Consider the following 25,845-nt stretch of genomic DNA (forward strand, 5'->3'; position numbering starts at 1 on the left):
ATGATCAGGGGTCCCTTTACCTTTTTAATACAAAATATAGTAGGCTATATTTTGGTGCTGGAGGAGACTCTTGAGAGTCCCATGGACTGCAAGAAGATCAAACCTCTCCATTCTGAAGGAAATCAGCCCTGAGCGCTCACTGGAAGGACAGATCGTGAAGCTGAGGCTGCAATACTTTGGCCACCTCATGAGAAGAGAAGACTCCCTGGAAAAGACCCTGATGTTGGGAAAGATGGAGGGCACAAGGAGAAGGGGACGACAGAGAATGAGATGGTTGGATGGTGTTCTTGAAGCTACCAGCATGAGTCTGATCAAACTGCGGGAGGCAGTGGAGGACAGAAGTGCCTGGCGTGCTCTGGTCCATGGGGTCACGAAGAGTCGGACACGACTAAACGACTAAACAACAACATAGTAGGCTAAAGATGTTTACATTAGTATTATGATAATAATATCGTATTTATGGGTTAGGATATACATATACCCCCCCCCTTTTTAGAAAACTACAACATGCAAGTTGTCTCAGGGGTGGCCTGGAATTACCAATGGATGTGGCTCACTATTCGCTAACCTTAGGCTCTGCCCCTTGAATGCTCCACCTCAACACTTAAAACCTGTGCCTCCTCTGAAGGGTTTTGTTCCTGGGGGGCACTAAGAGGCAAAGGAGTGGCCGTGTAAACTCCCAGACTTTGAAAAGCTGATACCACTTGATCAGGTTCATTGGTTTTGTCATGAGTTAATTAAACTATGTATATTTAATTGGATTTTGAATAAATGCAACCGTTGCTGTTTAGAATTTTATTGTTTTTATCTTTCTTCGTGGGTTGTGCAAACGGCTATTCTGAATAATGCCTTTATCTGGTAAGAGGCACTGGGGTGTTGGGGGGGGCAGCGGCCCTAAAGTGTTTGGGAACCGCTATCTAGGACCTGAGGGACATGGGTGGCACTGTGGGTTAAACCACTGATCCTAAGACTTGCTGATCAGAAGATCAGTTGTTCGAATCCCCACAACGTGGTGAGCTCCTGTTGTTCAGTCCCAGCTCCTGCCAACTTAGCAGTTCGAAAGCACATCAAAGTGCAAGTAGATAAATAGGTACTGCTCCAGTGGAAAGATAAACGGCATTTCCGTGCACTGTTCTGGTTCGCCAGAAGTGGCTTAGTCCTGCTGGCCACATGACCCGGAAGCTGGACGCCGGCTCCCTCGGCCAATAAAGCGAGATGAGCGCCACAACGCCGTAGTCGGCCACGACTGGACCTAATGGTCAGGGGTCCCTTTACCTAGGACCTGGGACTTCCGACCCTCAGGACATCTCCCCAGGGTCTCAACCCTCTGAGGCATCTGTAGACCAGTGGATTACAGTGGCAGAGGTGTCTTCCTGGGCGTTCAGGATCAGGCCCCCAGGAGACTGGAAGGAAGGAAGGGGGTGGGACAGGCACGCTGCCTTGAAGGGGTGGGACCCCCCCTACACCCACCCCCCTTCACCCCCCACCCTTCAACTCGCCAGGCCCGCAGCCTTGCGGGGAAGGGCGACCCGTGAACGTGGCTCAGCTGCACGTGGGATCTGGTTCATTCGTGTTTGGTTTCGGCTACAGCCAAGCCGGAGGCAAGGATGGGGATGAAAGGAGATGCAGCCCCGGGGGGGGGCACGCTTCCCCTGCAAGCTTATCCTGCTCTTTCTGGCCAAGGGAGAGACCAGCTCAGATCCCCCAAAACACAGCATCTCTGGGGGTGTGGAATGTGCGGGGCTCCTCCTGCGCTCCGGCTCTGGAGGAAGAAAACGCGGGGTGTGTGAGCTTGAGATGTTTGGCTCGCCAAGGGTTAAAAGGAACTGAGCCGAATTCCTAGAGAGGAGAGGAGAGAATGGTGTTGGGGGGGGGGGAGCAGGTCACTTCCTGCAAGCGGGGCGTGGCTGTTTGGTGTGTCTCCTTTGCAAGCCTCGCTGCCTGGGGGGCTCCTGCTGCAATCTGGTGAGTCTCCTCTCTCTCTCCTCCCTTTGGGGGAGAAGGGGGTCCCAGGGCTGCAGGGGGGGGCCGGGTTCAGATCATGCGTGCCCCCCAGGGTCCTGCGCCCCCTCCTTGCTCTCTGCAAAGCCGGGGGGCGGGTGGTTTTGCAGGAGGGCTGCAAGCCTGTTCTTCCTTCATAGCAGAGGCTGCTCACCGCTTTGTGGGGAAGCCATGGCTTTCATCCCCCCAGACTTGAGTTTGCTGCACCAGCCGAGGAGTCTCCTGGGGGTCCAGAGCCCAGTCTCGTCCTGTGGAGTTTCAGTCCGTCAGGCTGGAGGATGCGGACTGAGTGCTGGGATCCGTCTGAGCCCCTCTGGGAGGATGAGCAAGAGCAGGGGGGGGGGGGCTGGCTGGGCCAGGGAGGGGTCAGTGCCTCCCTGCAGGAGTGGGGGCTCCCTTCCTGCTTGGAGAAGGCGGGTGAATCCGGAATGTGTCCTTTTATTGAAAATGCATCTCTGGGTTATTTGTGGGGCTGCGGAATTCATTCACCCCCCCCCAAATATAGTCCTGCCCCCCACAAGGTCTGAGGGACGGTGGACCGGCCCCCTGCTGAATAAGGTTGTTGACCCCTGTTTAGGCTTTATCTCACCCCCCCCATGTGTGACGGATACACCCCGCCAACTGCCCCCCATTAAATATAGCAGACCCACCTCATTACACCCCCCGGCCTCTTCTCCCCCCCCCAATCCTCCTTCTCCCACCTCGTCTGGTTCCACAGCCGCGACTTCTCCTCCGCCACCAAGAAAAGATGGATGAGGTGGTCTTGCCAGAATCCCTCCGCCATCTGTGAGACAGAAAGGTGAATGAGAAGTCAGAGGTGGAGCTGTGCATGGCGAGCGAGAGATGGGCCACAGAGAAAGCCTCACGTGCCGAGGGCATTTGGACATTGGCAGCCATTTCATATTTAATTACCGCATTTTTCACTCTATAACACGCACCAGACCATAACACGCACGTAGTTTTTAGAGGAGGAAAACAACAAAAAAAAAATATTCTAAACAAAATAGTGGATATATGATTTTTGTGGTTCATGCTGTGGCCACAGACATGTGATCTGACAGTGAGTTTGGAGTAGCCCAATGCAAAAATCCCGAGGATCCATGCTTTGTAACCACGGAGGAGGGAAGGAAGGGGAACCATGGATCCTCTGCTCACGACTGCTGCAGATCCCCCCCGCCACCTGTAGGCATTCCCTCCATAACACGCACAGACATTTCCCCTTACTTTCTAGGAGGAAAAAAGTGAGTGTTATGGGTGCAAAAAATACGGTATGTGAAAATTGATGCACCCTGCTTTGGGCTCTTGGATCCCACCAATGACCATCAACTAATAAAGGAGTGGATTCACCCCGCTAACTGCCCCCCATTAAATATAGCAGACCCACCTCATGATATGCAAATTACACTGTAGCCTTATGAGGCTTTGCCCTCGGGTGGGGAAACTATTGCGCCTGGGAAAGGGAAGTGGGAGTCAACAGACACTCAAGGAATAGTTTTGGAGAAAAGGCTTTTTATTTCTACCATCCATGAACTGGTAGAAGGAGCAAGTGTGATAAGTCACAAAAAGCATGCATGAAGTTCACAGTCCTGTGCACAATCATATATACCCCTTTCCAGTTCCCTCCTCCTTTCTCCTCCTCCTTCCAGAGTCCTGCCCCATGTTGAGGTTCCTGAGCATGTACAGAAAGCTGTCTTGGGACTATTGTGGCCTCTTGGCACCCTTCCCAGGAAAGGGGGAATGAGAGGAGTTCAGCATGTCCAAAGATGTTGCAACTAGAGTGAGATAAAAGTCAGTCTCAGGCCTGCTCTGACAGAGTCTATTCATTAGCTTTTTGAAGCATTCTTGTACTGATAAAAAGTACAAAAAAGTTTGCCCTTGCCACAGCATCTTGTGAGAAAATCAGAGAAGAGCAGAGAAAAGCTGTTTTGGATTTTTAGAAGACAAAAGGAATTTGGGACAGTTTGAGGCCTGGTGGGGGGGGACGACTTTGGGCCTCGGTGGGGTCACCTGTCCTCATCTTCCGTCAACACGAATTTCTGCAATTTCCCACAGGCTCCCTTGTGAGAGGGGAAACTTAGTGATTTAGAGTCTTAGGCAGGAGCTGAACGGACAAGAACAGTCTTATTTACAAAAGAAGAGGTCCATGAAACAAATTTGGGGTCAGGAGGTGCCTTCTTCCAAATAAAAGTTGGCTTCTTACTTAAACTAAATAGAAAGATCTCACTGTAGTACATGCACAGCTTTTCTTAAACTTCAGTTGCTAAAAGCTCTCTTGTTGCACTTCAGTTGGAAGTTCAGGTTTCTACCGGAGGAGGTAAAAGAATTAACTCGGTTTCTGTTCATTTACTTAGTTATGACCAGGGCTACACTTAAATACTTTTCATACAGCGCAGCTTCCTTCTCAGCCTCATACTTTGGTTCCTGAGCGAGGGGCATTTTTCGTCCGCCCTCCTCTCTCTTAACCACCCTGAGGGATTTCCCACAGACCCAGGGGATCCTCTCAGCCCTTGTTATTCATTGGGGGGGGATCTCCTTTTCCTAGCAGATCTCTCCCCTCCTGACCGGAAGGAGACCCTGGTTAAGTCCGTCTTCCCACAGCTCCTCCCTCTCCTGCCTCAGACTCAGACCTCCAGATTACCGTATTTTTTGCTCTGTAAGACGCACCAGACCACAAGACACACCTAGTTTTTGGAGGAGGAAAACCAGAAAGAAATTACTCTGAATCTCAGAAGCCAGAACAGCAAGAAGGATTGCTGCGCAGGGAAAGCAGCAATCCCTCTTGCTATTCTGGCTTCTGGGATAGCCGCTGTCAGGGCTGCCACCCAGTCCCAGCTCACATAGGACCAAGTCCGCCAGCGTTCACTTTATAAGAGTCTTTATTAAGTTACAGGTTTCATTTCCGAACTGCAGCGTGCAGCTCTACACCTTCTGCCCTAGGTCGGCGAAGACCCGTCTGAGTCCCCGCCTCTTGCACACCAGCTTAATACCCTAGCCTTGCTCCACCTCCTTCGCCTCTCCCTACGTCTCTGGGTCCTTCTGCCCCCCTGGGCCTCCTCCCTTCTACTCTCCTCTGACGCTGACCCCCCTGATCCTTCTGCCTCCTTGCGGCGGGCTTTAGGACCTGGCTCACTCTCCGGGCTGCTTACTGCTCCAGCTTCCGCTGCATTTGAACTTGGCGCGCGCGCCCAACTCTCTACTTTCCTCTTAACCGTTGCCTCGCTCTCTGAGGAGGGCGTGACCACCCCTGACTCGTGCCCTCCCTCCTGCTGACAGCCTCCGGAACCCGATGCCTGGCTACCTTCCTCCCTGCTGCTCTCAGTCTTGAGCGTGGGTCCCGACTTCCAGCTGCTGCCGCTCTCAGTTATGAGCGTGGGTCCCGACTTCCAGCTGCTGCTCTCTGAATCTCCTCTGTTCCCTTCCTCCTGGGGTGTCCCCCCGGATCCCCCCCTTGCTCTGCTCACTGGGGCTCCCTTTTGGGAGTCCTCTGACTCACTGCTTAGGCTTGGAGATCTCGGGTCGTCATCATCACTCATTTTCCCTTCGGATTCCTCCCCCTCGCTCTCTGCTTCCTCCCTTCTCTGCGTCTCTGCTCCTGAACCCCTGACATCCATCCCCCCCTCGAAGCCCCCCTTTCCCCCCTCCCCGCTTTCAGGTGTGGGTGCTGGGTGCTCCATCATCACGGGAGGGAATGCCGGATACAGTTCGCTCCCCGTGGTTGGCCGCCAACTGAAGACCTCCGAGTCTTCCTCCTCGCGGTCGCCGACGTTGACCTGTTCCGCTTCCATCTCTGTACCGCCGTGCTCGAACCCAAGGTCCTCCCCGAACACGTCCATGTCAGTCTCTGCGTCGGTCGCTCGACCTGGCATCTCCAGCCACTTCCGGCGCCATTGCTCCTCCGGTCGATCGTCCCACCAATACGAGGTGTCTGACGCCGAACCCGCCGGCGATCCTTCTGGGGAACGGGTGCTCAGTGCGGGTTCCCCGTCCGAGTCGAATCCATGGAACGTGCTGGAAGAAAGTGTGGGCGTGAACAGCCAGTCGTCGAAGAAGCTCGCTGGCATGGGTCTGTGTGGGAAAAGGGCATGAAACTCGTCCTTGAGCAGGGGTTCCTCCAAAGCGTAGTCTGGCACCCAGCTATTGGCGCTGGCCCGGGTGCCCTCTCTGGCTAGGAGGTATTCGACTCCCTCTTCCCCCCATCTGGAGTCCAAAATCTCCGTGACCTCGTTGATGGGGTCTTGCTGCGTCACCCCTCGCGTCTCCGTCCGCTCCCGGAACGGACTCGGTGCCGTCCCTGGCTCCTGGAATCTGTGAGGTGCCTTGTAGGGAGTGAGCACCGACCTGTGGAACACCGGATGCATTCTGGAACCCTCCGGCAGCGCCAGTCGGAAGGCTACCGGGTTGATCTGTGCTTCGACTTGGTACGGACCAATTTGCTTGTGCCCCAACTTCTTCTTGGCTAGTGACCTGGTCGGCACTGCGTGGGCTGCCAACCAGACCCAGTCTCCCACTTGGATCTCTTCGCCAACCCGCCTGTGCTTGTCAGCTTGCACCTTGTAGGCGTGCTTAGCTAGCTCCAGCTGCCGTCTGAGTTGATCGTGTACCGCCTGCAACTCTGACGCGAACGCGTCCGCCGTCTGTGGTTCTCCGTCCCCCACTCTCTCCCGTCCCGGGAAGGTTCTGGGATTCCTCCCATTGTTGGCGAAGAACGGCGTCACCCCTGTGGACACGTGCTTCGTGTTGTTGTAAGCGAACTCGGCGAGCGGCAGGTAATCCACCCAGGTCGCAGGTTGTTGATTGGCATAGCATCTCAGGTACTGCTGCATGATGGCATTGACCCTCTCTGCTTGCCCGTTGGTCTGCGGGTGTCTTGCTGATGCCAGATCGACCTTGACATTTAGAAAACTCATCAGCTTCTGCCAGAAATTCGAGACGAACTGGCGCCCGCGGTCGGACAGGATAGACCGCGGCAGACCATGCACTTTGAACACGTGATCTATGAACAGTTTGGCGGTTTGTTCCGCCGTGGCCACCTTCGCACACGGAATGAAATGTGCCATCTTGGTGAACAAGTCCACCACCACTAGTACAGCTGTCTTGCCTCTCGAGCTGGGTAGATCCGTAACAAAGTCCAGGGCCACTCTCTCCCACGGTTCAAACGGCGTTTGCAGCGGTTCCAGCAGTCCCGCCGGTGGTTTGTGCACCGGTTTGGCCCTCTGGCAGGTGTCGCACCTCGCAACGTAGTCCGCGACTTCCCCTCTCAGTCTGGGCCACCAAAAGTCCCTTGCGACTAATTCCACCGTTTTTTCCGTGCCAAAGTGCCCGGCCGTGGGTGCGTCGTGCAGCTGCTGCAGTACCCTGGCGCGAAGTTCGTCTCCCGGCACGTAGATGGCCCCTTTACGTAAGAGCAAGCCGTCTCGTATCTGGAACTCGTCGCCCTTCGCCGTGCCCTTGTGCACCTCTGCCATCTTCGCCTGCGCGAAGGAGTCGTCCTGCAACGCCCGCCGCACCGCATCCAGGTCTACTGTGGCTGAAGCGCACGCCCACGCTGTTGGCGCGAAGATGTGCATGGCTGCCGCTGGCGTCGCCTCTTCGAGGTATTGCGGTTTGCGGGACAGTGCATCCGCCATGACGTTGGTGTCGCCTGGGACGTACTCTATTCGGAAATTGAAGTCAGCAAAGAACTCCGCCCAACGTATCTGCCTCTGGTTCAGGAACTGAGCCGTGCGCCAGTGCTCCAGATTCTTGTGATCCGTGCAGACCTGCACCGTGTGCTTGGCGCCGATCAGGAAGTGCCTCCACGCCTTGAAAGCTGCATGAATGGCCAGCAACTCCCTGTCCCAGATGGTGTAGTTCTGCTCCGACTTGCTGAGCTTTCTGGAGTAGAACGCTCCCGGCCTCCAGACCCCCTGTGGGTCCCTTTGCAGCAGGACAGCTCCCACTGCTCTATCGGACGCGTCTGTCTCTACCCGCATCGGCCTGCTGGGGTCGATATGCAGCAGTTGCTCTTCCGACGCGAAGAGACGCTTGAGTGCCTGAAAGGACTGCTCCGCCTGCTCCGTCCAGATGAATTTCTTTTTCTTGGAGCTTAGCGTGTCCGTAATGGCCGCCGTCTGCATCGCGAACCCCTTGATAAACTTGCGATAGAAGTTGGCGAAGCCGACAAACCGCTGGACCTCCTTCCGGTTGCGCGGGCTCTTCCAATCCAACACCGCACGAACCTTGGCGCTGTCCATGGCTAGCCCCTTGTCCGACAACTTGTAACCCAAGAAATCCACCTCCGTCGTGTCGAACTGGCACTTCTCCAGTTTGGCGTACAGTCTATGCTGCTGCAGCCTCTCCAGCACCTCCCGAACATCTTGGTCATGGGCTTGCTGCGATTCGGAGAATATCAGGATGTCATCCAGAAAGCAGACGCACTTCTTGTAAAGGAGTCCCGCCAACACATGATGCATGAAAGCTTGGAAACAGTGAGAACCGTTTTGCAATCCAAACGGCATCACTCTGTATTCGTAGGTGCCCAGAGGCGTGAACATGGCTGTCTTCCACTCATCGCCCTCCCTCATGCGGATGAGATTGTACGCACCTCGCAGGTCCAACTTGGTGAACACGCGTCCCTTGCGCACCGTCGCTAGTAGGTCGTCAATCCTGGGCATGGGGAAATCAGAAGGCTTGGTCATCTTGTTTAAGAGGCGAAAATCCACCACCAGTCTTTTTTGGGGCGTGTCTTTCTTCTTCACGAAGAAAACAGGACTGCCCCCTACTGCCCTGGACTCCCGGATGAAACCGCGCTGCAAATTGTGATCTATGAACTGTTTGAGTTCCTGTAATTCGTCCTCAGACATGGAATACAGCTTCCCTTTCGGCAGCGTCGCCCCTGGTAGGAGGTCAATCTTGCAGTCATATTGCCTGTGCGGTGGTAGCTTGTCAGCCTCTTTCTCGCAGAAGACCTCCAGAAAGTCTGCGTATTTGTGGGGGACTGCTTGCAACGTTCCCAACTGCAGTTGTGATTCCTCCTCCTCTCCCTCCTGTCTGGGCAGGATGCAGTGTTCTGCGCAATAAGAGGAGCCGAAGATCAGCTGTCTCTGGTACCAAGCCAGTGTCGGACTGTGCCTGTCCAGCCAACTCATGCCCAACACAATGGGCGTGTCCGACAGTTGGGTGACATTAAAACTGATGACTTCCCTGTGGTTGCCAAGGCGCATCACCATCGGTGGCGTTTGCTTCACCACCTGCCCCCCTAGCAACTCTCTGCCATCCACTGTGACGACTTGCAGGGGCAGAGTGGCAGGCAGTAGCTGTATAGCGTGCTGCTCCACAAAATCCTGCGCTATAAAGTCTGCGTTGCTTCCAGAATCCACAGAAAGCGGCACTTCGATAGTGACGCCATCGGGTAGCTGGAGAGATGCTGTGAGCTGCACTACTGGTTTGGGTGGGAGGGGGTCCGTGGGTTGCAAGATCGCTGGGGACTGCTTCACTGATGCGTCTGGCTGGGCCCCAGTGCCTCTGTCTCCAGCCAGACATCGTCGTTTCCCTGCTGTGGTTCTCCTTGCTGCGTTGCTGCAGTCACCATTGCTGAGGCTGCAGTGTGCTTGTGGAGCCTCCGGGGACACTCTTTCGCCAAATGGCCTGGATCCTCGCAGATGTAACACTTCCTGTTCCCTCTAGGAGGCTTCGCTTTCACTGCTGTCGGTGCTTGGGCTCTGGCTGCTGACTGAGCCCTTGCACCTCCAACCTCCATCGGTTCCCCTCCCCCTCCAGGCGGAGGTGTGGATTGCGCACGCGCTGCTTCTCTTGGAACGAAAGAGAAACTTCTCGCTGCTTCGCGCCCTCCACGTCCTTCATCTCTGCACCATGGACGTTCTTCCAGCCTCACCCCCACAGTCAGCGCCCTTTGGACCACCTCCTGCGTGCTTCGGGGCCTCTCCCCCCTTGCAATTTCATCCTTGACCGCAGAGCTTAGACCCTCCCAGAACAGGTCTCTGACAGGGGGCGAATCCCGGTCCCACTCTAAGGCACTGACCAGCGCAAAAAAGCGGGCGTGGTACTGCCGGACGCTTGCCCTCCCTTGTTTTAGTCCATGAATCTCCCGTCGGGCAAGATCCACATCAATAGTAGACAAAAAACACGCATCCATCGCTTTGATAAAGGCATCTGCATTCTGAAGCGCCGGATCTTTATCCCTCCACAAATTGCGTAGCCACGCTTTAGCATCCCCATGCAAATGGGATAGTATGAACCCCACTTTCTCTTCCTCATCTCTAAAGTCTTTTGCCAGCAGTTGCAGTGCGCACATTACGTCTGCTCGAAAATTGGGGTACTGTTGTAAATTCCCATCGAAGTGAGCCACAAGCCCTCCTGCTCTCCGTGCCAACCCAACCCCCTCCGGTCTGGGTCCTGGCTGCCCGTGTTTAACCCATGCTTCAAACCTGGCGTGGAGATCTCTGTAGGCGGCTGCCGCATCCTCCTCCCTCTTCTTGGATGCCAGTACCTCCGCGTTCAATTGGGTAACTGCCTGTTGCAGCGCTGCAACTGTCTCTGCTTCCGTCATCTCTGCTAACCGTCGTGAGCTTGCTCCCAAACACCGATCCCCTCCTCCAGCTGCCTCTCTCTCCGCTGCGAGATATCAGGTGTCCGAAGCTTTTGTGAGACGGGTCTTACTGTCAGGGCTGCCACCCAGTCCCAGCTCACATAGGACCAAGTCCGCCAGCGTTCACTTTATAAGAGTCTTTATTAAGTTACAGGTTTCATTTCCGAACTGCAGCGTGCAGCTCTACACCTTCTGCCCTAGGTCGGCGAAGACCCGTCTGAGTCCCCGCCTCTTGCACACCAGCTTAATACCCTAGCCTTGCTCCACCTCCTTCGCCTCTCCCTACGTCTCTGGGTCCTTCTGCCCCCCTGGGCCTCCTCCCTTCTACTCTCCTCTGACGCTGACCCCCCTGATCCTTCTGCCTCCTTGCGGCGGGCTTTAGGACCTGGCTCACTCTCCGGGCTGCTTACTGCTCCAGCTTCCGCTGCATTTGAACTTGGCGCGCGCGCCCAACTCTCTACTTTCCTCTTAACCGTTGCCTCGCTCTCTGAGGAGGGCGTGACCACCCCTGACTCGTGCCCTCCCTCCTGCTGACAGCCTCCGGAACCCGATGCCTGGCTACCTTCCTCCCTGCTGCTCTCAGTCTTGAGCGTGGGTCCCGACTTCCAGCTGCTGCCGCTCTCAGTTATGAGCGTGGGTCCCGACTTCCAGCTGCTGCTCTCTGAATCTCCTCTGTTCCCTTCCTCCTGGGGTGTCCCCCCGGATCCCCCCCTTGCTCTGCTCACTGGGGCTCCCTTTTGGGAGTCCTCTGACTCACTGCTTAGGCTTGGAGATCTCGGGTCGTCATCATCACTCATTTTCCCTTCGGATTCCTCCCCCTCGCTCTCTGCTTCCTCCCTTCTCTGCGTCTCTGCTCCTGAACCCCTGACAGCCGCGCAGCCTGCATTCGCTCCATAAGACGCACACACATTTCCCTTTACTTTTTAGGAGGGAAAAGGTGAGTCTTATAGCGCGAAAAATACGGTAAATCCTGCCTCCATATTCTCCCCAGACCCTCCACTGGGTCGTCTTCCTCTCTAAGCTGTGAGACTCCTTCTTCTGGCTAGAGAGATTCTTCCCTCAGAGCCTCTCCGAATAATAATAATAATAATAATAATAATAATAATAATAATAATAATCCCCCTCTCCCCTCTCTGACCAGGCCCTGCCCAACTCTTCCCCTCAGAAAGGGCTCCTTGGGTTTTCCCTCCAAAAGGGCTGGCGGCCAATCAGAGACAGAGAGAGGCTCCCGCCCCCTGCTGGAGCCTCGGAGGCACTGCAGCCCCTCCCCCCCCGCTCTGCTCTGGCTCTGGGGGAAATACCTCCTGGGCTGAAGGAAAAGGAGAAAGCTAGGAAGAAGAAGAAAGGACGCAGATAAACTGACCGAGGCTTCTCTTGTCATCTGTATCTCACAATTAGTTTATGAGGTCAGCGCCTGAGATGGAGGCAAATGCTCAGAACTGCAGATTCCAAACACACACACACACACACACAGTTTCTGGAAGGTCTGTGTGTAACATGAGGTTTCCCCCCATGCTTGAGGCTTTATGTTGTTGTTGTTGTTGTTGTTGTTGTTGTTGTTGTTGTTTGTTGGTATTTTTACTACTATTACCACTCTTCCATAGCAGATTGCAACCATTTTAAAATGGTTTAGATGCTGGCTTCTCCTTTTCCTTTTTTGAAAAAGAAAGTTCAGGGTCTGGGCTGTGTTGCAGTCCAGCCCTTGTTCCTGATAAGATTCTGGGAACTTTTGTCTTTTCCTGGCTGTGTATCAATTTCATGACAAAACAACGTATTTGCTTTGTAGAAGTTGCAAACGCCTCTGCAAATTCCCTATGTTTCCTGCAAATTTTCCATGGTGATTTCCCTTCTAGAAGGCCTAGATCAGACACCCGCAAATTTGGCCCTCCAGATGTTTTGGCACTACAATTCCCACCATCCCTGACCACTGGTCCTGCTAGCTAGGGATGATGGGTGTTGTAGTCCCAAAACATCTGGAGGGGATGTCTGGCCTAGATGCTGGCTTCTCCTTTTCCGTTTTGGAAAAAGGAAGTTCAGAGTCTGGGCTATGTTTCAGTCCAGCCCTGGTTCCCAGCAAGATTCACCCACACTTTCTCAGGAAACCTTTTTATTCTCTTGACCGTGTATCTGTTTCATAACAGAACAATATTTGCTTTTGTAGGATTTGCAAACGCCTCAATTTAGGACAGAGTGACCTGGGCAGAAGAACAAGGGATTCCTTCTGACCTCTTGGAAGCTTCCTGAGAGCCCAGATGGATGAGCAAGACTCAGCTGGCCCAGAAGCAGGAAGAGGCCATGCCATCCAAACTGGGAGCAGTGGGGGATTCTGGGAAAACACTCTGCTGAAGATCCTGGGTGAGGAGGACACTCTCTGTTCAGATGTGCAGAGCCAGCAGTTCAGGCCTTTCTGCGACCAAGAGGCCAAAGGACCTCGAGAGGTTTGCAGCCGACTCCACCACTTTGACCATCAGTGGCTGAAGCCAGAAAGGCACACGAAAGCTGAGATGCTGGATCTTGTGATCTTGGAGCAGTTCCTGGCTGTCCTTCCACCGGAGATGGAGAGCTGGGTGAAGGAATGCAGAGCGGAGACCAGTTCCCAGGCGGTGGCCCTGGCCGAAGGATTCCTCCTGAGTCAGGCAGAGGAGAGGAAGCAGGCAGAGAGAAAGCAGGTGAGAGAGACTTCCCTCTGGATACTCCCAAGGGGCTCTGAACATGAGAGAGAGTATCCCAAAATTCTCTCTTAATCCCTCAAACTTTTTTGGAAAGCCTCCAAGGAATGATATTGGGTACCCCTAAAGCTTTTGCCTCTCCCAGTCCTTTTCTAATGTTTCTCTCCATTCTCTGCTTCCAATCCCTTTTGCCCTTTCAGGGAAAGATTATCTTTGCAGAAACAGGCCTGGATTCCTCTGAGGCAGAGAAGACTCCATTGGAGACCAAAGAGGGACCACTGGGTAAGGAGGAAGGAGGGTTTTTCCCCATTTGGTCACACATTCTGTAGATTTTGCCACTAATCTGTGGGTCCCCCCCCCCAACATTTTGGGGAGGACACTAGGGGCCAAGAGCACAAAGTGGAGACATGTATTTTTACCTAGCTAAGATACAAATGTCAAAATGCACACAGTAGGTGAGACTTTTTTAATGGCCCACCTGTAGTTAGAGATGCACTGCTTCACCTCTAAGAGGAGCATGTGAAAATGGCCTGCCACTTACCTTTGTCTCTCACAGGTGACAGAATGATGCTGGCAAGAGATGCTTATCCATCTTTGCATGAAGGCAGAGAAGCAGCAGCCATGGAACCAGATCAGGTAGGGAGAATGAAGGATTGTGGGGCAAAGAGGCTGTGAGATGAGGCAGCCAGGCTTCTGTTGCTCTTGGCTTCTTTGAAAGCTGCCTTTAACCATGGCTGTAAAGGCCATTCCAAGAGGCTTTTGTGCTGAGAATGATGAACAACCACCTCACCTTAACTAGCCTCCTGAATGTTGCTAGTATTAATTATCAGCAGCTTCAGTTTCATTTTTAAGTTTATCATTTAATGCTAAAATAGGCTTCTAAGCAGTTGGCAAATCATAAATAACAGTGGCCAGGACTCAGCTCACCAGCCCTACCAGTTCCACTAAATGGCTTTTCCTTCTCCTTCCCCTCCCTGTGACATTGTGAAGGTTTCCCTCTCCAGAACAGTAGACAGGGAGAGCAAAGAGGGAAACTGGAAGGTATGAGCAGACAGAATGATCTGAAGAACACCATTTGGAGTTCCACCCATTCCCCCAAATATGAATACCAGTAATTAAAATACACAATAAAACAGTTTTGTTAAAAAGTTTAAATATGCATCCATAATTAAAATGTACAGTAAAACAATTCCATTAAAACAAAACAGTAATGAACAGGCAGAAAACAACAGAGCAATGTGTAGTAGATATTCTGTATGTTGTCTAAGAAGTAGACCTTTCCCTTTTTATTTTAGGGTCTGGTGGGCTTTGAAGATGTAGCTGTTCATTTCACAGATGAGGAATGGGCGTTGCTGGATCCTGACCAGAGAGCTCTGCATAAGGAAGTCATGGAGGAGAATTGTGGGATTGTGGACTCTCTCGGTAAGGCTCCCTGTTGGGTCATGATACCTGTTTTGAAATTCAATGGGTATCTCTGTGTCACTAACCTGCAATGTTTTGATGGAGCTAAACAATAACACCACCAAGAGCATCTGGGATTCCGATATCCCCACAGTGAACCGTGAATAGAGTTATTCTCCAGTTTTGCCTTTTGAAACCTGGTTGGTCTGAACTGCCTAGTCCTTTAGAAATTCAGGCTTCAGATATCTTATGGAAGTTGAAGTAGCTTCTGTCAGGTTTTTCTGTTTCTGCTTCTGTTAGTGTTTGGTTGACCAAAGTGATGTCTAACATTGGATATGGTGCAAACTCCATTATTGGGCCAGAAAAGAGCCAGGCTTTCCAAATCTGTCTCATGGACTGGCTGGATGCAGAGCAATGGTGGGAGGAAGCAGCAGGGGGAGTCTGTGGAAGAGAGAAGTCCAGAAGCAGAAGCTGAGGAAGAGAGTTATGCTGGTGAAGAAGCCACGGTGTCTCTCCCTCCTGCTGTGACAAGCTCCTCTCCCCCCTCATCTTCCTAAACCAGAAGAGGTATGAAGGGGGAGGAACAGAGACAATTCCACCGGCGGAGTCTCAGATCACATTGGGAAGGATCCAGGAGAAGAGGGGGCTTAGTCCGTTGTGGGAAGGCAGGGACCTTCAGTTCCCATAACTGTCTGATAGGGGCAAGGTCAGTTTCTGTCAGTTTCTGGTTGACCAAAGAGATGACTGACATTGGAATCATAGAATCTTAGACTCTTAGAGGCATAGGGGCAAGACCTACTGGAAAGTGTTGCTGTGTTTGTAAGGCCTGACACTACTGAGCAGGCTGCTGCTTCTCTTAAAGAGTTAATTTCACTTACTCCATGTGATTTATTGCTAACGCGTTCCTGACACTCAGGTTCCCATAAATATGTTCATGAATGGCTGTCAACAAAAGCAGTGAAGCCTGTTGTAAGGCTTACTTTTAATTCACTTCAGTTCTTCCTGTGTCCCAAGCATTAATTAGCAAAGATCAATAACTGAGTGCTGCGTTTCTCCCTGAGGCTGTGATCCGTTTCTTTCTTTGTTGCAGATGCTGATGAATCAGAGATTAAGAACCAGGGAGACCATGACCATGTCTACACCATGGAGAAGCCATGTAAATATTCTGAGTGCAGAGAGAACTTCAGTCAAAGCTCCCATTCCACTTCCCTCCGAAGAAATCCATTGGGGAAGAAATCCCATCAGTGCTTGGAATGTGAAAAGAGCTTTAGTCATAGGGCTAATCTCACAGCCCATCAAAGAATCCACACAGGGGAGAAACCATATCAGTGCTTGGAATGTGGTAAGAACTTCGCTTGGAAGGAAAGTCTCACTTCTCATCAAAGAATTCATACAAGGGAAAAACCCTATCAATGCATGGAATGTGGAAAGAGCTTCACCTGGAAGGAAACTCTAACTTCACATCAAAGAATTCATACAGGGGAGAAACCATATCAGTGCCTGGAATGTGGAAAGAGCTTCAGTCGTAACTCCCAACTCATTTCCCATCAAAGAACACACAGTGGAGAGAAACCGTATCACTGCCTGGAATGTGGGAAGAGCTTTAGTCAGTGTGCTATTCTTAGGGTGCATCAAAGAATTCATACGGGAGAGAAGCCATTTCAGTGTTTGGAATGTGGAAAGAGCTTCACCCAGAAGTTAAATCTCAGTTTCCATCAAAGAATTCATACAGGGGAGAAACCATTTCAGTGCTTGGAATGTGGGAAGACCTTCAGTCGGAACTCCCATCTCAATTCCCATAAAAGAACTCATAGCGAAGAGAAACCATATCAGTGCATGGAATGTGGAAAGAGCTTCACCTGGAAAGAAAGTCTCACATCCCATGAAAGAATTCATACAGGGGAGAAACCATATAAGTGCTTGGAATGTAGAAAGAGCTTCACCCAGAAGGAAAGTCTTGCAGCCCATCAAAGAATTCATACAATTGAGAATCCATATCAGTGCACTGAATGTGGAAAGAGCTTCAGTCAGAGTTCCAACCTCATGTCCCATCAAAGAATTCATACAGGGGAGAAACCTTATCAGTGCTTGGAATGTGGAAAGACCTTCAGTCGGAACTCCCATCTCAATTCCCATAAAAGAACTCATAGCGAAGAGAAATCATATCAGTGCATGGAATGTGGAAAGAGCTTCATCCAGAAGGAAAGTCTCACTTCCCATGAAAGAATTCATACAGGGGAGAAACCATATAAGTGCACTGAATGTGGAAAGAGCTTCAGTCAGAGTTGCAACCTCATGTCCCATGAAAGAATTCATACAGGGGAGAAGCCTTATCAGTGCTTGGAATGTGGAAAGAACTTCAGTCAGAACACCCATCTCACAGCTCATCAAAGAATTCATACAGGTGAAAAACCATATCAGTGCTTGGAATGTGGAAAGAGCTTCAATCAGAGGTCCAATCTCATGACGCATGAAAGAATTCATACAGGGGAGAAACCATATCACTGCTTGCAATGTGGGAAGAGCTTCAGTCAGCGAGTCAATCTCACTTCACATCAAAGAATGCATACTAGGACAATCATAGAATCATAGAAACGTAGAATTCTGTAGTTGGAAGGGGCTCCAAGGGCCATCTATCCCAACCTCCCGCAATGCTGTAATTTAAACTGACAGATAGCCATCCAACCTCCGCTTAAAAACCTGCAAAGAAGGAGAATCCACCGTCTTCCAAGGAGTCGGTTCCACTGTCAAACACCTCCTACTCTCAGAAGGTTCTACCTGACATTTACTCAGAACCTCATTTTTTTGTAACTTGAAGCCATTGATTAGGGCCCTACCCTCCAGAGCAGGAAAATATGAGCTTGCCCCACCTTCAATGTGGCAGCCGTTTCAATATTTCAAGATAGCTATCAGACTTTCTCTCAATCTCCTCTTTTCCAGGCTTAACATATTGAATCCAGCTATTCCTCATAAGACTTTGTTTTTCTGAGCCTTGATCATCATAGTCACCCTCCTCTGCACATGCTACAGCTTGTCAATATTCTTCTTAACTTGTGGTGCCCAAAACTGGACATAGAATTCTAGGTGGAGTCTGACCAAGTTAGATTCGAGCATGACTTCCTTCTATCCAGGCACTATACTTCTGTTGATGCAGCCCAGAATAGCATTTTCTTTTCTTTTTTGTTTGCTGGTGCTGCATCTCACTGCTGAATAAGGGAAGTGAGAGTGGAAGAATAAAAAGCCTTGGAGTGGCACATGGGTATTCTATCCATGGGAAACACCACTGCACCAGCTGGAGGTCTTCTCTAGCACCCAGATCCCCAGTTCTCAGGAAGGGGATCAGCAACATGGAGAAGGACCACCGAGTGGTCAAGACCACAGCTAGAGACCCTGCCGTGGAAGAACATACAAGTTGTCTCAGCAGTGGCCTGGAGTTACCAACGGATCTGGCTCGCTATTTGGTGACTTGAGGTCCCACCCCCTGAATGCCACACCTGGGCAGGTCAAGGGCCAGTGACTCCTCATTGCTTTCCCCCTATCACTTTCCACTTTAGCTATGTCACACATCCATCGCTTTATACAAGTTATATAATAAGTTTAAAGTCTGAAGTTAATTCGTTAAAAGTTATGAAAATCTAATGAAATTTTTAGGGAAGAAAGAAAGAAAGAAAGGTGTCTGATCATGGCTCTTTCAGACCTTGCCTACTGTGCAAAGCTAACATTTACATTCATTGCTCCACCTACTTTTATCTCTGGTCCTGCCCATCACTCACATGTGGCCCCTGGAAGGTTCCTCAGAAGGGAATGTGGCTCTTGGGCTGAGAAAGGAATGGAAGAGAAAAGGCTAGGCAGGCTGGCTAGCTGTCTGGCTGTTAACCCCCTACTGCCAATGAAGACTGAATCAGAATGCTGGTCCATGCAGCCCAATGGCAGGAAGCAGCTCTCCAGGTCTTGGGCAAAGAGAGGTCTACCCCAGCACTGTCCCATGATGCTCTTCACTGGAGGCGCAGGGGGACCTACCATCGGGAGAAGCAGAAAGCGAGCTTGCTCCATCTTCCATGCAACCACCCTTTAAGGTGAGTCTCATATCACCTCTCAGCTTTCTCTTCTCCAGGCCAAACCTCCTCAGCTCCTTCAACTGTTCCTCTCAAGGGTCTGAGCTGGCAGTGACTTGCCAGAAATGAGAGCACAACATAAGAACCTAGAGGGAGCCTGCTGGATCAGGCCAGTGGCCCATGCAGACCAGCATCATGTCCTCGCAGAGTCCAACCAGATGTCCATAATGGGAAACCCGCAAGCGGAACACAAGCGCACCCTTCCCTCCTGTGGTTTCCAGCAATGGTATTCAGAAGCAGCATTGCCACTGACTGTTTGACGCCAGGAAAGTCCTCCTTCACACAGCAGAGAGTTAAACCATGGAACTGTCTTGCCCAGGAAACCCAGCCAGATGGGCAGGGTATAAATAATAAATTTTATTTATATTATTATTATTAGCTTCTTCCCTTTAGGGCAGGGGTCTGCAACCTTTAAGACAAAAAGAGCCACTTGGACCCATTTCCGAAGAAAACAAAAACCGGGAGCCACAAAACTCGTCATTATAAAAATAACTTTTTTGTCACTTTTTTATTATTTCTTTGTTTGACCCCTCAGAATTACTCCTCCTCATAGAAATAAACGTTAAATTAACAAGTTACCTTTGTGTGTGTGTGTGTTCTTCACTTCCCTTCAAAACAGTGACCAGCGTACATGCCCCCTTTCAATGCAGTGACCAGCGTACATGCCCCTTACAATGTAGCGGGCGGGCGGGCGGGAAGGTGACGTCGGGACGGTGTGACTAACGCACGCACCACCCCCATGCGACGTCACAGCCAGTACAGCGCCTGCCACAGTGGGGAGTGTCGGGGCGCACAATGCGCCTCCTCCCCTCGCTAGTATCTGCCCCGGAGCCGTGGCAAAGGTGTAAAAGAGCCACATGCGGCTCCGGAGCCGCGGGTTGCAGACCCCTGCTTTAGGGGATCTGGTTGGCCCCTGTGAGAAGACATAAGATTTTCCTACATCCTTGTGTTAAGCTCTTCTTGTTGCTGCATTGGCATTTTGTATTGACTGCTTATTCTTAATACTGTTATCAACCACCTCAAGGCCCACTGAGTCACGCATGGGATTCCGGGAGTCTTCACCCTCACCCAGGGTCTGTGCTCCTTTGGAGAACTGAAGACACAGCAGGGACTGTTAGAGCTGTAAGAAATTTCCCCCGAAAGATCATGAAGAAGATTGGACTGTACTGCATAGTAATCATGTTTTGTGCTCTTTATTCTGGTCTTCACTACAAAGGAAAGAGATGGGTGTTCCTATGGACCAAATGCTTAAAATAATCATAATTTTTAATGTAACTGGTAGGTGGGGAAAAAAATTCTGTCTTTCGCTAATGATTCTGTTTTTCATTGTATTATTCTTTCTCTTTTTCCTTTCTTTATCTTTAATATCCCTTTCTTTTTTTCTGTTTCTCTTTTTTTTCATCTGTAGTTATAATCTTGTATCTTCTGAGGTTATAATCTTACTGTATTATGGGAACATCTTAATAAAAAATTATTTATTTATCTATTTAAAAAGCCTCATCCTGGAGGGAAGGTGAATGTTCTCAAAAAGAACATTACATATTAATTTATATTCTGAGAGGAATTCCAGTTCATATATCTATAAAATATTTTCAGAAGAGAAATTCTTTGTTTAGAAATTTTCTATGGAGTTTTTGATTCCAATAATATATCTACAGAAAATGCAACTACAAATTAATGAGGAAGGATTCAGTATTCTGAATCTGGAGCTTACTGTTGTTATAAAAATTGCACCCGCATAAGGGATGTGTGGAGATAAACACACTCAAACCCACAGCTCCCCAAGCAGACATTTGACCAATGCAGTATTTTAGTAAAGGAAAACCGGTTCCTGAGCTGTCAAACAGAAATATTCCTAAAAATTCAACATTGCCACCTCTTGTGTCTGATAAGCAACTGCAATAGAACATTCAGAACACTTAGAAGGGGCCTCATAAAACGGGGGGGGGGCACCTATTTAGAGGAACGTTTCTATTCTTGATGTTTTAAAGGGGGAAAGCTCACACACTCGCTGAAATACACTTAAATAAAGGTTTGTTTCCCACTTACTCACATGGGGAAGACCAAAACTTCCCAATACAGGCATGAAGGACATGTGGAATATTCCTCCTAGCACATAGTCCCAGGAACTCTTACAATGGACTGGAGACTTCAGATCTCATGTATCCCCCCCCCTTCCAGCTCTAAAATGAAACATAATTGTATGCATGTTTGTAAATGTGAAATCAGCGAATAAATTTTGCTCAGTGTTTGAAAAGGGATGTTCTGAATGTAATCAGCTTGTATTTCCTTTACACTAGAAAATTTCTTAACACCTGGAATGTATTGATTTGAGCTGTGCCTTGTAAATTGCCCTATCTGTTTGTACCGCCTCTTGGTGACATAACCATGGCCTTTTTAGGGAGGTCACCTTGACCAAGGAACTGTTGGATATTTGCCATAACCAAACTCCCATAACCTGATGCGGTATCAACAGTCCACCACAACCTGTTAGGAGTTTTCTTAGGCAATTTAAACTCTTTTCCTTGGGACCAGCATGCTTTCAAAGACCCTGGCCCCATTTAGCAGAGTGAAGCATGGAGTGAAGAAAATAAAACACAGGAAACATCCAAAGTAGAGATAAGTCTTTTAATGTCAGCATTAAGCGCAATGGTTACAGATTATATACACAAATCAATTTTTCTATCGGAGCCTTGGTAGAGGTCTGCTTAACAGTCTCATAGGCTACCAGGCCCTCTGCTTACATCTTCACAGTTCAAAGGCAGAGGTCAGACTAAGACAGTTCAGTTCAGTTCAGGAGCTGCACACATCCAGGTAACATTCTTCAACATGTCCTTGCACCTGATGTAAACAGTCCAGGCTTTTTGTAGCTTCTGGGAACATCACACAGACTAAACTACACCATTGTTTCTGAGAACGAATGATTCTTGCACCAACGGGAACTGACCCAAATCCAAAGGTATAAAATGTAAAACCCTTTTGTTTCGGGTCTCTCCTTCCTTCCTTTGCTGTTGCAACAGTATTCTTTGAATAAGGATCTGGCTTGCTGGTGGCTTTGCTCTGCGTTCCCTTGGTTCTTCCCTTGACCAACAAGGTACCTTCCCTGGGGAATCTTGAGCGACAAGAGGGTTTTCCCCATGTAATTCTCCTGATAGTTTTATAACAATGTAAGGCGTTAAATACTGGACACCAACAACTGGTTTAGGCAACTTTGGAATATACATACATAGCACCTTTGGTTGGATGGACGGCATTAGGATCGAAATACGTTAGAACTTTGGAAAGAATTATGTCAGTTAGAAAGTTATGGAATGTCTAATAAAAAAAGATGTGGCCAATTTCCCCATGCCATATTGACTTTATAGGAAAATCTAAATTTAAAAAATGGGGAAAGATGGTGATATGGAAAGATTGGATGGAAGCAAGTATTTTGACTTTGGATCAACTGATGGATGCTGAAGATGAATTTTTAACCAACACTGTGATAAAAATCAGCTATCAGATGTAACCCAATGGCAATGTTTACAGCTGCAACATTGGTTAAACAACATTGTTTGGCCCAGCAGCATTTTCAGTTTCTGAGACCCCCCGAGATGCTAGAACAACAACAAAACCCCCACAATTATTTTTCATGAATATTTGTTATCAAGAAATCAATTTGATATGCAGGTGTTAAGAAATGAATAAAGAATTGGAGGTTCCTTTAAAGCTTAAGGAGCCACTGGGTGAGATCCAATGGTCAAAAATACTCAGAAGAGAAGGGAGTCCAAAATGGATGGGAGTTTCTAAAAAGTGAAATATTGAAGGCCCTAATGCAATCAATTCCAATAAGAAAGGAAAGTGGGAGGCATCTGAAGATACCAGGATGGCTGCATAAGGAGCTTACAGATCAGCTGAGATTCAAGAAGGGCATTTCTAAGAAAGGGAAAATCACAAAAGAGTATACAGTTGCAGGTGGGCTAAAGCTCAGAATGAGCTCAGGCTTGCAGGAAAAGTTAAAAATAATTTCTAAAAGGGTTTTTCCGGCTATGTTTGAAGCAAAAGAAAGAACAAGCAAGTCGTAGGTTCTCTGCATGGGGAACACGGAGAAATGCTATTGGGTGACAGAGAAAAGGCGGAACTACTCAACACCTTCTTTGCCTCTGTCTTTACCCAAAAGGAAAGTGATGCCCAACCTGGTGGTAACAGAATAAATGGTGTGAAGAGGGAGCTGAAGCCCAAGATATGAAAAGAGGTAATAAGGGAACACCAGACTACTTTAAATAAATTCAGATCTCCAGGGCCAGATGAGCTGCATCCAAGGGTATTAAAGGAGCTTGCAGATGTAATTTCAGAGCCGTTGTCCATGATCTTTGAGAATTCCTGGAGAACAGGCGAGGTCCCTACAAACTGGAGGAGGGAATATGTTGATCCCATCTTCAAAAAAGGGAGAAAAATAAGACCTAGATCACGGGTGTCAAACACAACGCCCACGGGCCGAATCCGGCCCGCCAGACCTCGTCATGTGGCCCGTGTAGCTGCCGCCGGCCGCCAGCCTTCACCTTTTATTCTCGGTTTTGTTTGTTTTTTTGACACAAGGAAGTTTACATGTTGCGGCTCCCTACTCGCCTCCCCCCGTCACTCTTAAGGACGTGGCTGCTGCTTCAAATGTCCCCGCGTCTCTCAACTTGCGCCTTCGTTGTCGGGGGCCGAAGCGAGGCGGGCAGCTGGCTTCTCTCTCCTGCTCACTGCTCAAAAAGAGCAAGCGGAAGGTCAGGTCTCTCCGTGCCGCGGAGGGGGAGTCTTTCTCCTCGGAGAAACTTTTTTATTCCAGCCTTGGATCTTCTCCAGGGTGCAAACTCGCCCTGCGGGAGGCGTCCTCTTCTCCTCCGCGCTGGATATCACCAGCCCGGGGCTTCCCTTCCTCTTCATTTCGCCTCCCTCTCCATCTTTGCACAGCCAGCCTTTCCAGGACGCCCGTGATCAAGTTGTTCTTTGGGAATATGGGGTGGCTGGGGGGGTGAGTGGGAGAGAGAGAGAGAGGCACACGCACACACTCCAAACACCCCTAAAATAAATGTAGAGTGGGGGCGGCGATGATTATGGCCGTGATGGGAGGGGGCTGTGTTCCCTGGCACCCCCTCCGCTCCCCGCCCCCCACCGCCGCCTTCCTCCTCCTCCTCTTGCATTTTCGCGGCAAGCCAAGCGAGGAAGGCAATCTGGCGCCCGGCTCTCTATCTCAGCTCCACAAGTTGGACTCTGCGCCCGCTCAGCGGCGCTGGGCGGTTCTCCCCACCTTCCGGCACATGTCAGTCCCACTGGCACATTCCTGGGAGGAGATCGGGCGCGGCTCCTTGCAGCCCTTCCATCACTCGGTCACACAATTGGGCGGCTCGCTCTCCACCCTGCCAGCAGCTCCACCTTGATCTCTCCCTCCCGCCTCGGGGAAGGAAAGGAAGAAGCCGGAGATCCAGTTGCAGGCAGCGCGCTCGTGCTCTTTCCTCTTTTGCGCTATGCAATGGCACCCTGAGATGGGGGGAGGCAGGGGAATTAGCCAAGGAAAATGAGAGTGCACAAGGCATGTTGATGCTTTCCTGTCAGAGCTCTCTCTCTCTCCCCCCCCCCACATTTTATTTACAGCCCCATGCCGTGTATGTTTACTCAAAAGCCAGCCTCACTTTCTTCGACAGGAGTTTCAAGTAAATGCACATAGGATTGCAGCAATTGTCTCATTAGGGCTCATTCTTTGTAACAACTTTGTTTCCTAGTTCTGCTGGATCTCTCAGCGGCCTTTGATACAATCGACCATAACATCCTTCTGGACTGACTACATTATTACAAAAAACAGTAATAATTGAATGCAGTGACAATAATTTATGATAATAAAGAGTGGACACATAGTCCTACAGATACAACCGGCCCTTTGAGGGTGACCAACCTCCAGATGCGGCCCCCGATGAATTTGAGTTTGACACCCCTGACCTAGATTAACTGAAAAACTTGTGAGCTTGACATTTTCTAATGGTGGTGTGCCTCGTGATTTTTTTTCATGAAACAAGTGTGCCTTTGCCCAAAAAAGGTTGAAAAACACTGCTGTAGATGTCGTGTATCTCAATTTCAGCAAGGCTTTTTCACTCCATTGACTTCTTTGCTGTGTTTCTGAAGGACATAAACACTATTGCAATCCTTGCCTGCAGACAAATCACAATCTCCTAAAATTAAATTTGTGGACACCCATTTCTATGGTTATGCCCCACTGTGGCTTATTTGATGGGAAGTGAGATGGGTGTTGTGACTGAACCTCTTTCCACTGCTTTCATTTCAATGAAACTTTGTGCTTCCATAAAGTAACTCCCATATTTCAAGCATTTAAATGGTCACTCTCCCTCTGTATGAATTCTGTGATGAGAAGTGAGACTGGTGCCGTGTCTGAAACTTTTTCCACATTCCAAGCACTGATATGGTTTCTCCCCTTTATGAATTCCTTGATGGGTTGTGAGATGGACACTCTGATTGAACCTCTTTTCACATTTCAAGCACTGATACGGCTTTTCCCCTGTATGAATTCTTTGATGGGAAGTGAGACTTCCCCTTTGGGTGAAGCTTTTTCCACATTCCAAGCACTGATACGGTTTCTCCCCTATATGAATTCTTTGATGGGCAGTGAGATGGCAGTTCTGACGGAAGCTTTTTCCACATTCCAAGCACTGATGCGGTTTTTCCCCTGTATGAATTTTATGATGGGAAGAAAGATGGGACCTATGACTGAACCTCTTTCCACATTCCAAGCACTGATACGGTTTCTCCCCTGTATGAATTCTTTCATGGTCTATAAGTGTTTGCTTCTCACTGAAGCTCTTACCACATTCAAGGCACTGATAGGGTTTCTCCTCTGTATGAATTCTTTGATGGGAAGTGAGACTTCCCCTTTGGGTGAAGCTTTTTCCACATTCCAAGCACTGATACGGTTTCTCTCCTGTATGAATTCTTTCATGGTCTGAGAGATTGGACCTCCGACTGAAGCTCTTCCCACATTCCAAGCACTGATATGGTTTCTCCCCTGTATGAATTCTTTGATGGACTTTGAGTGGGC

General features: G+C 49.8%; 1 protein-coding gene and 1 long non-coding RNA gene across 2 annotated transcripts; one reads left to right on the top strand and one right to left on the bottom strand.

The window, feature by feature from the left end:
• The first annotated feature begins 1,811 nt into the window (after nucleotides 1-1,811).
• On the top strand, nucleotides 1,812-19,142 carry LOC309514879 (uncharacterized protein). Its single transcript, XM_082192317.1, has 6 exons — nucleotides 1,812-1,965; nucleotides 12,750-13,257; nucleotides 13,458-13,539; nucleotides 13,814-13,893; nucleotides 14,553-14,679; nucleotides 15,749-19,142. Exons 2-6 carry the CDS (start codon nucleotides 12,841-12,843, stop codon nucleotides 17,248-17,250), a joined length of 2,208 nt encoding a protein of 735 aa, XP_082048443.1. The 5' UTR covers nucleotides 1,812-1,965; nucleotides 12,750-12,840; the 3' UTR covers nucleotides 17,251-19,142.
• LOC309515148 lies at nucleotides 19,038-24,768 on the bottom strand. Its single transcript, XR_014212323.1, has 3 exons — nucleotides 24,735-24,768; nucleotides 19,660-23,215; nucleotides 19,038-19,155 (listed from the first exon to the last, which is right to left on the bottom strand). It is a non-coding gene; the product is annotated as an uncharacterized lncRNA (long non-coding RNA).
• Between the last annotated feature and the right edge of the window lie 1,077 nt (nucleotides 24,769-25,845).

This window comes from Podarcis vaucheri (genome assembly GCF_965113315.1).
Source record: "Podarcis vaucheri genome assembly, chromosome: 12".
In the NCBI taxonomy this organism is placed as follows: Eukaryota; Metazoa; Chordata; class Lepidosauria; order Squamata; family Lacertidae; genus Podarcis; species Podarcis vaucheri.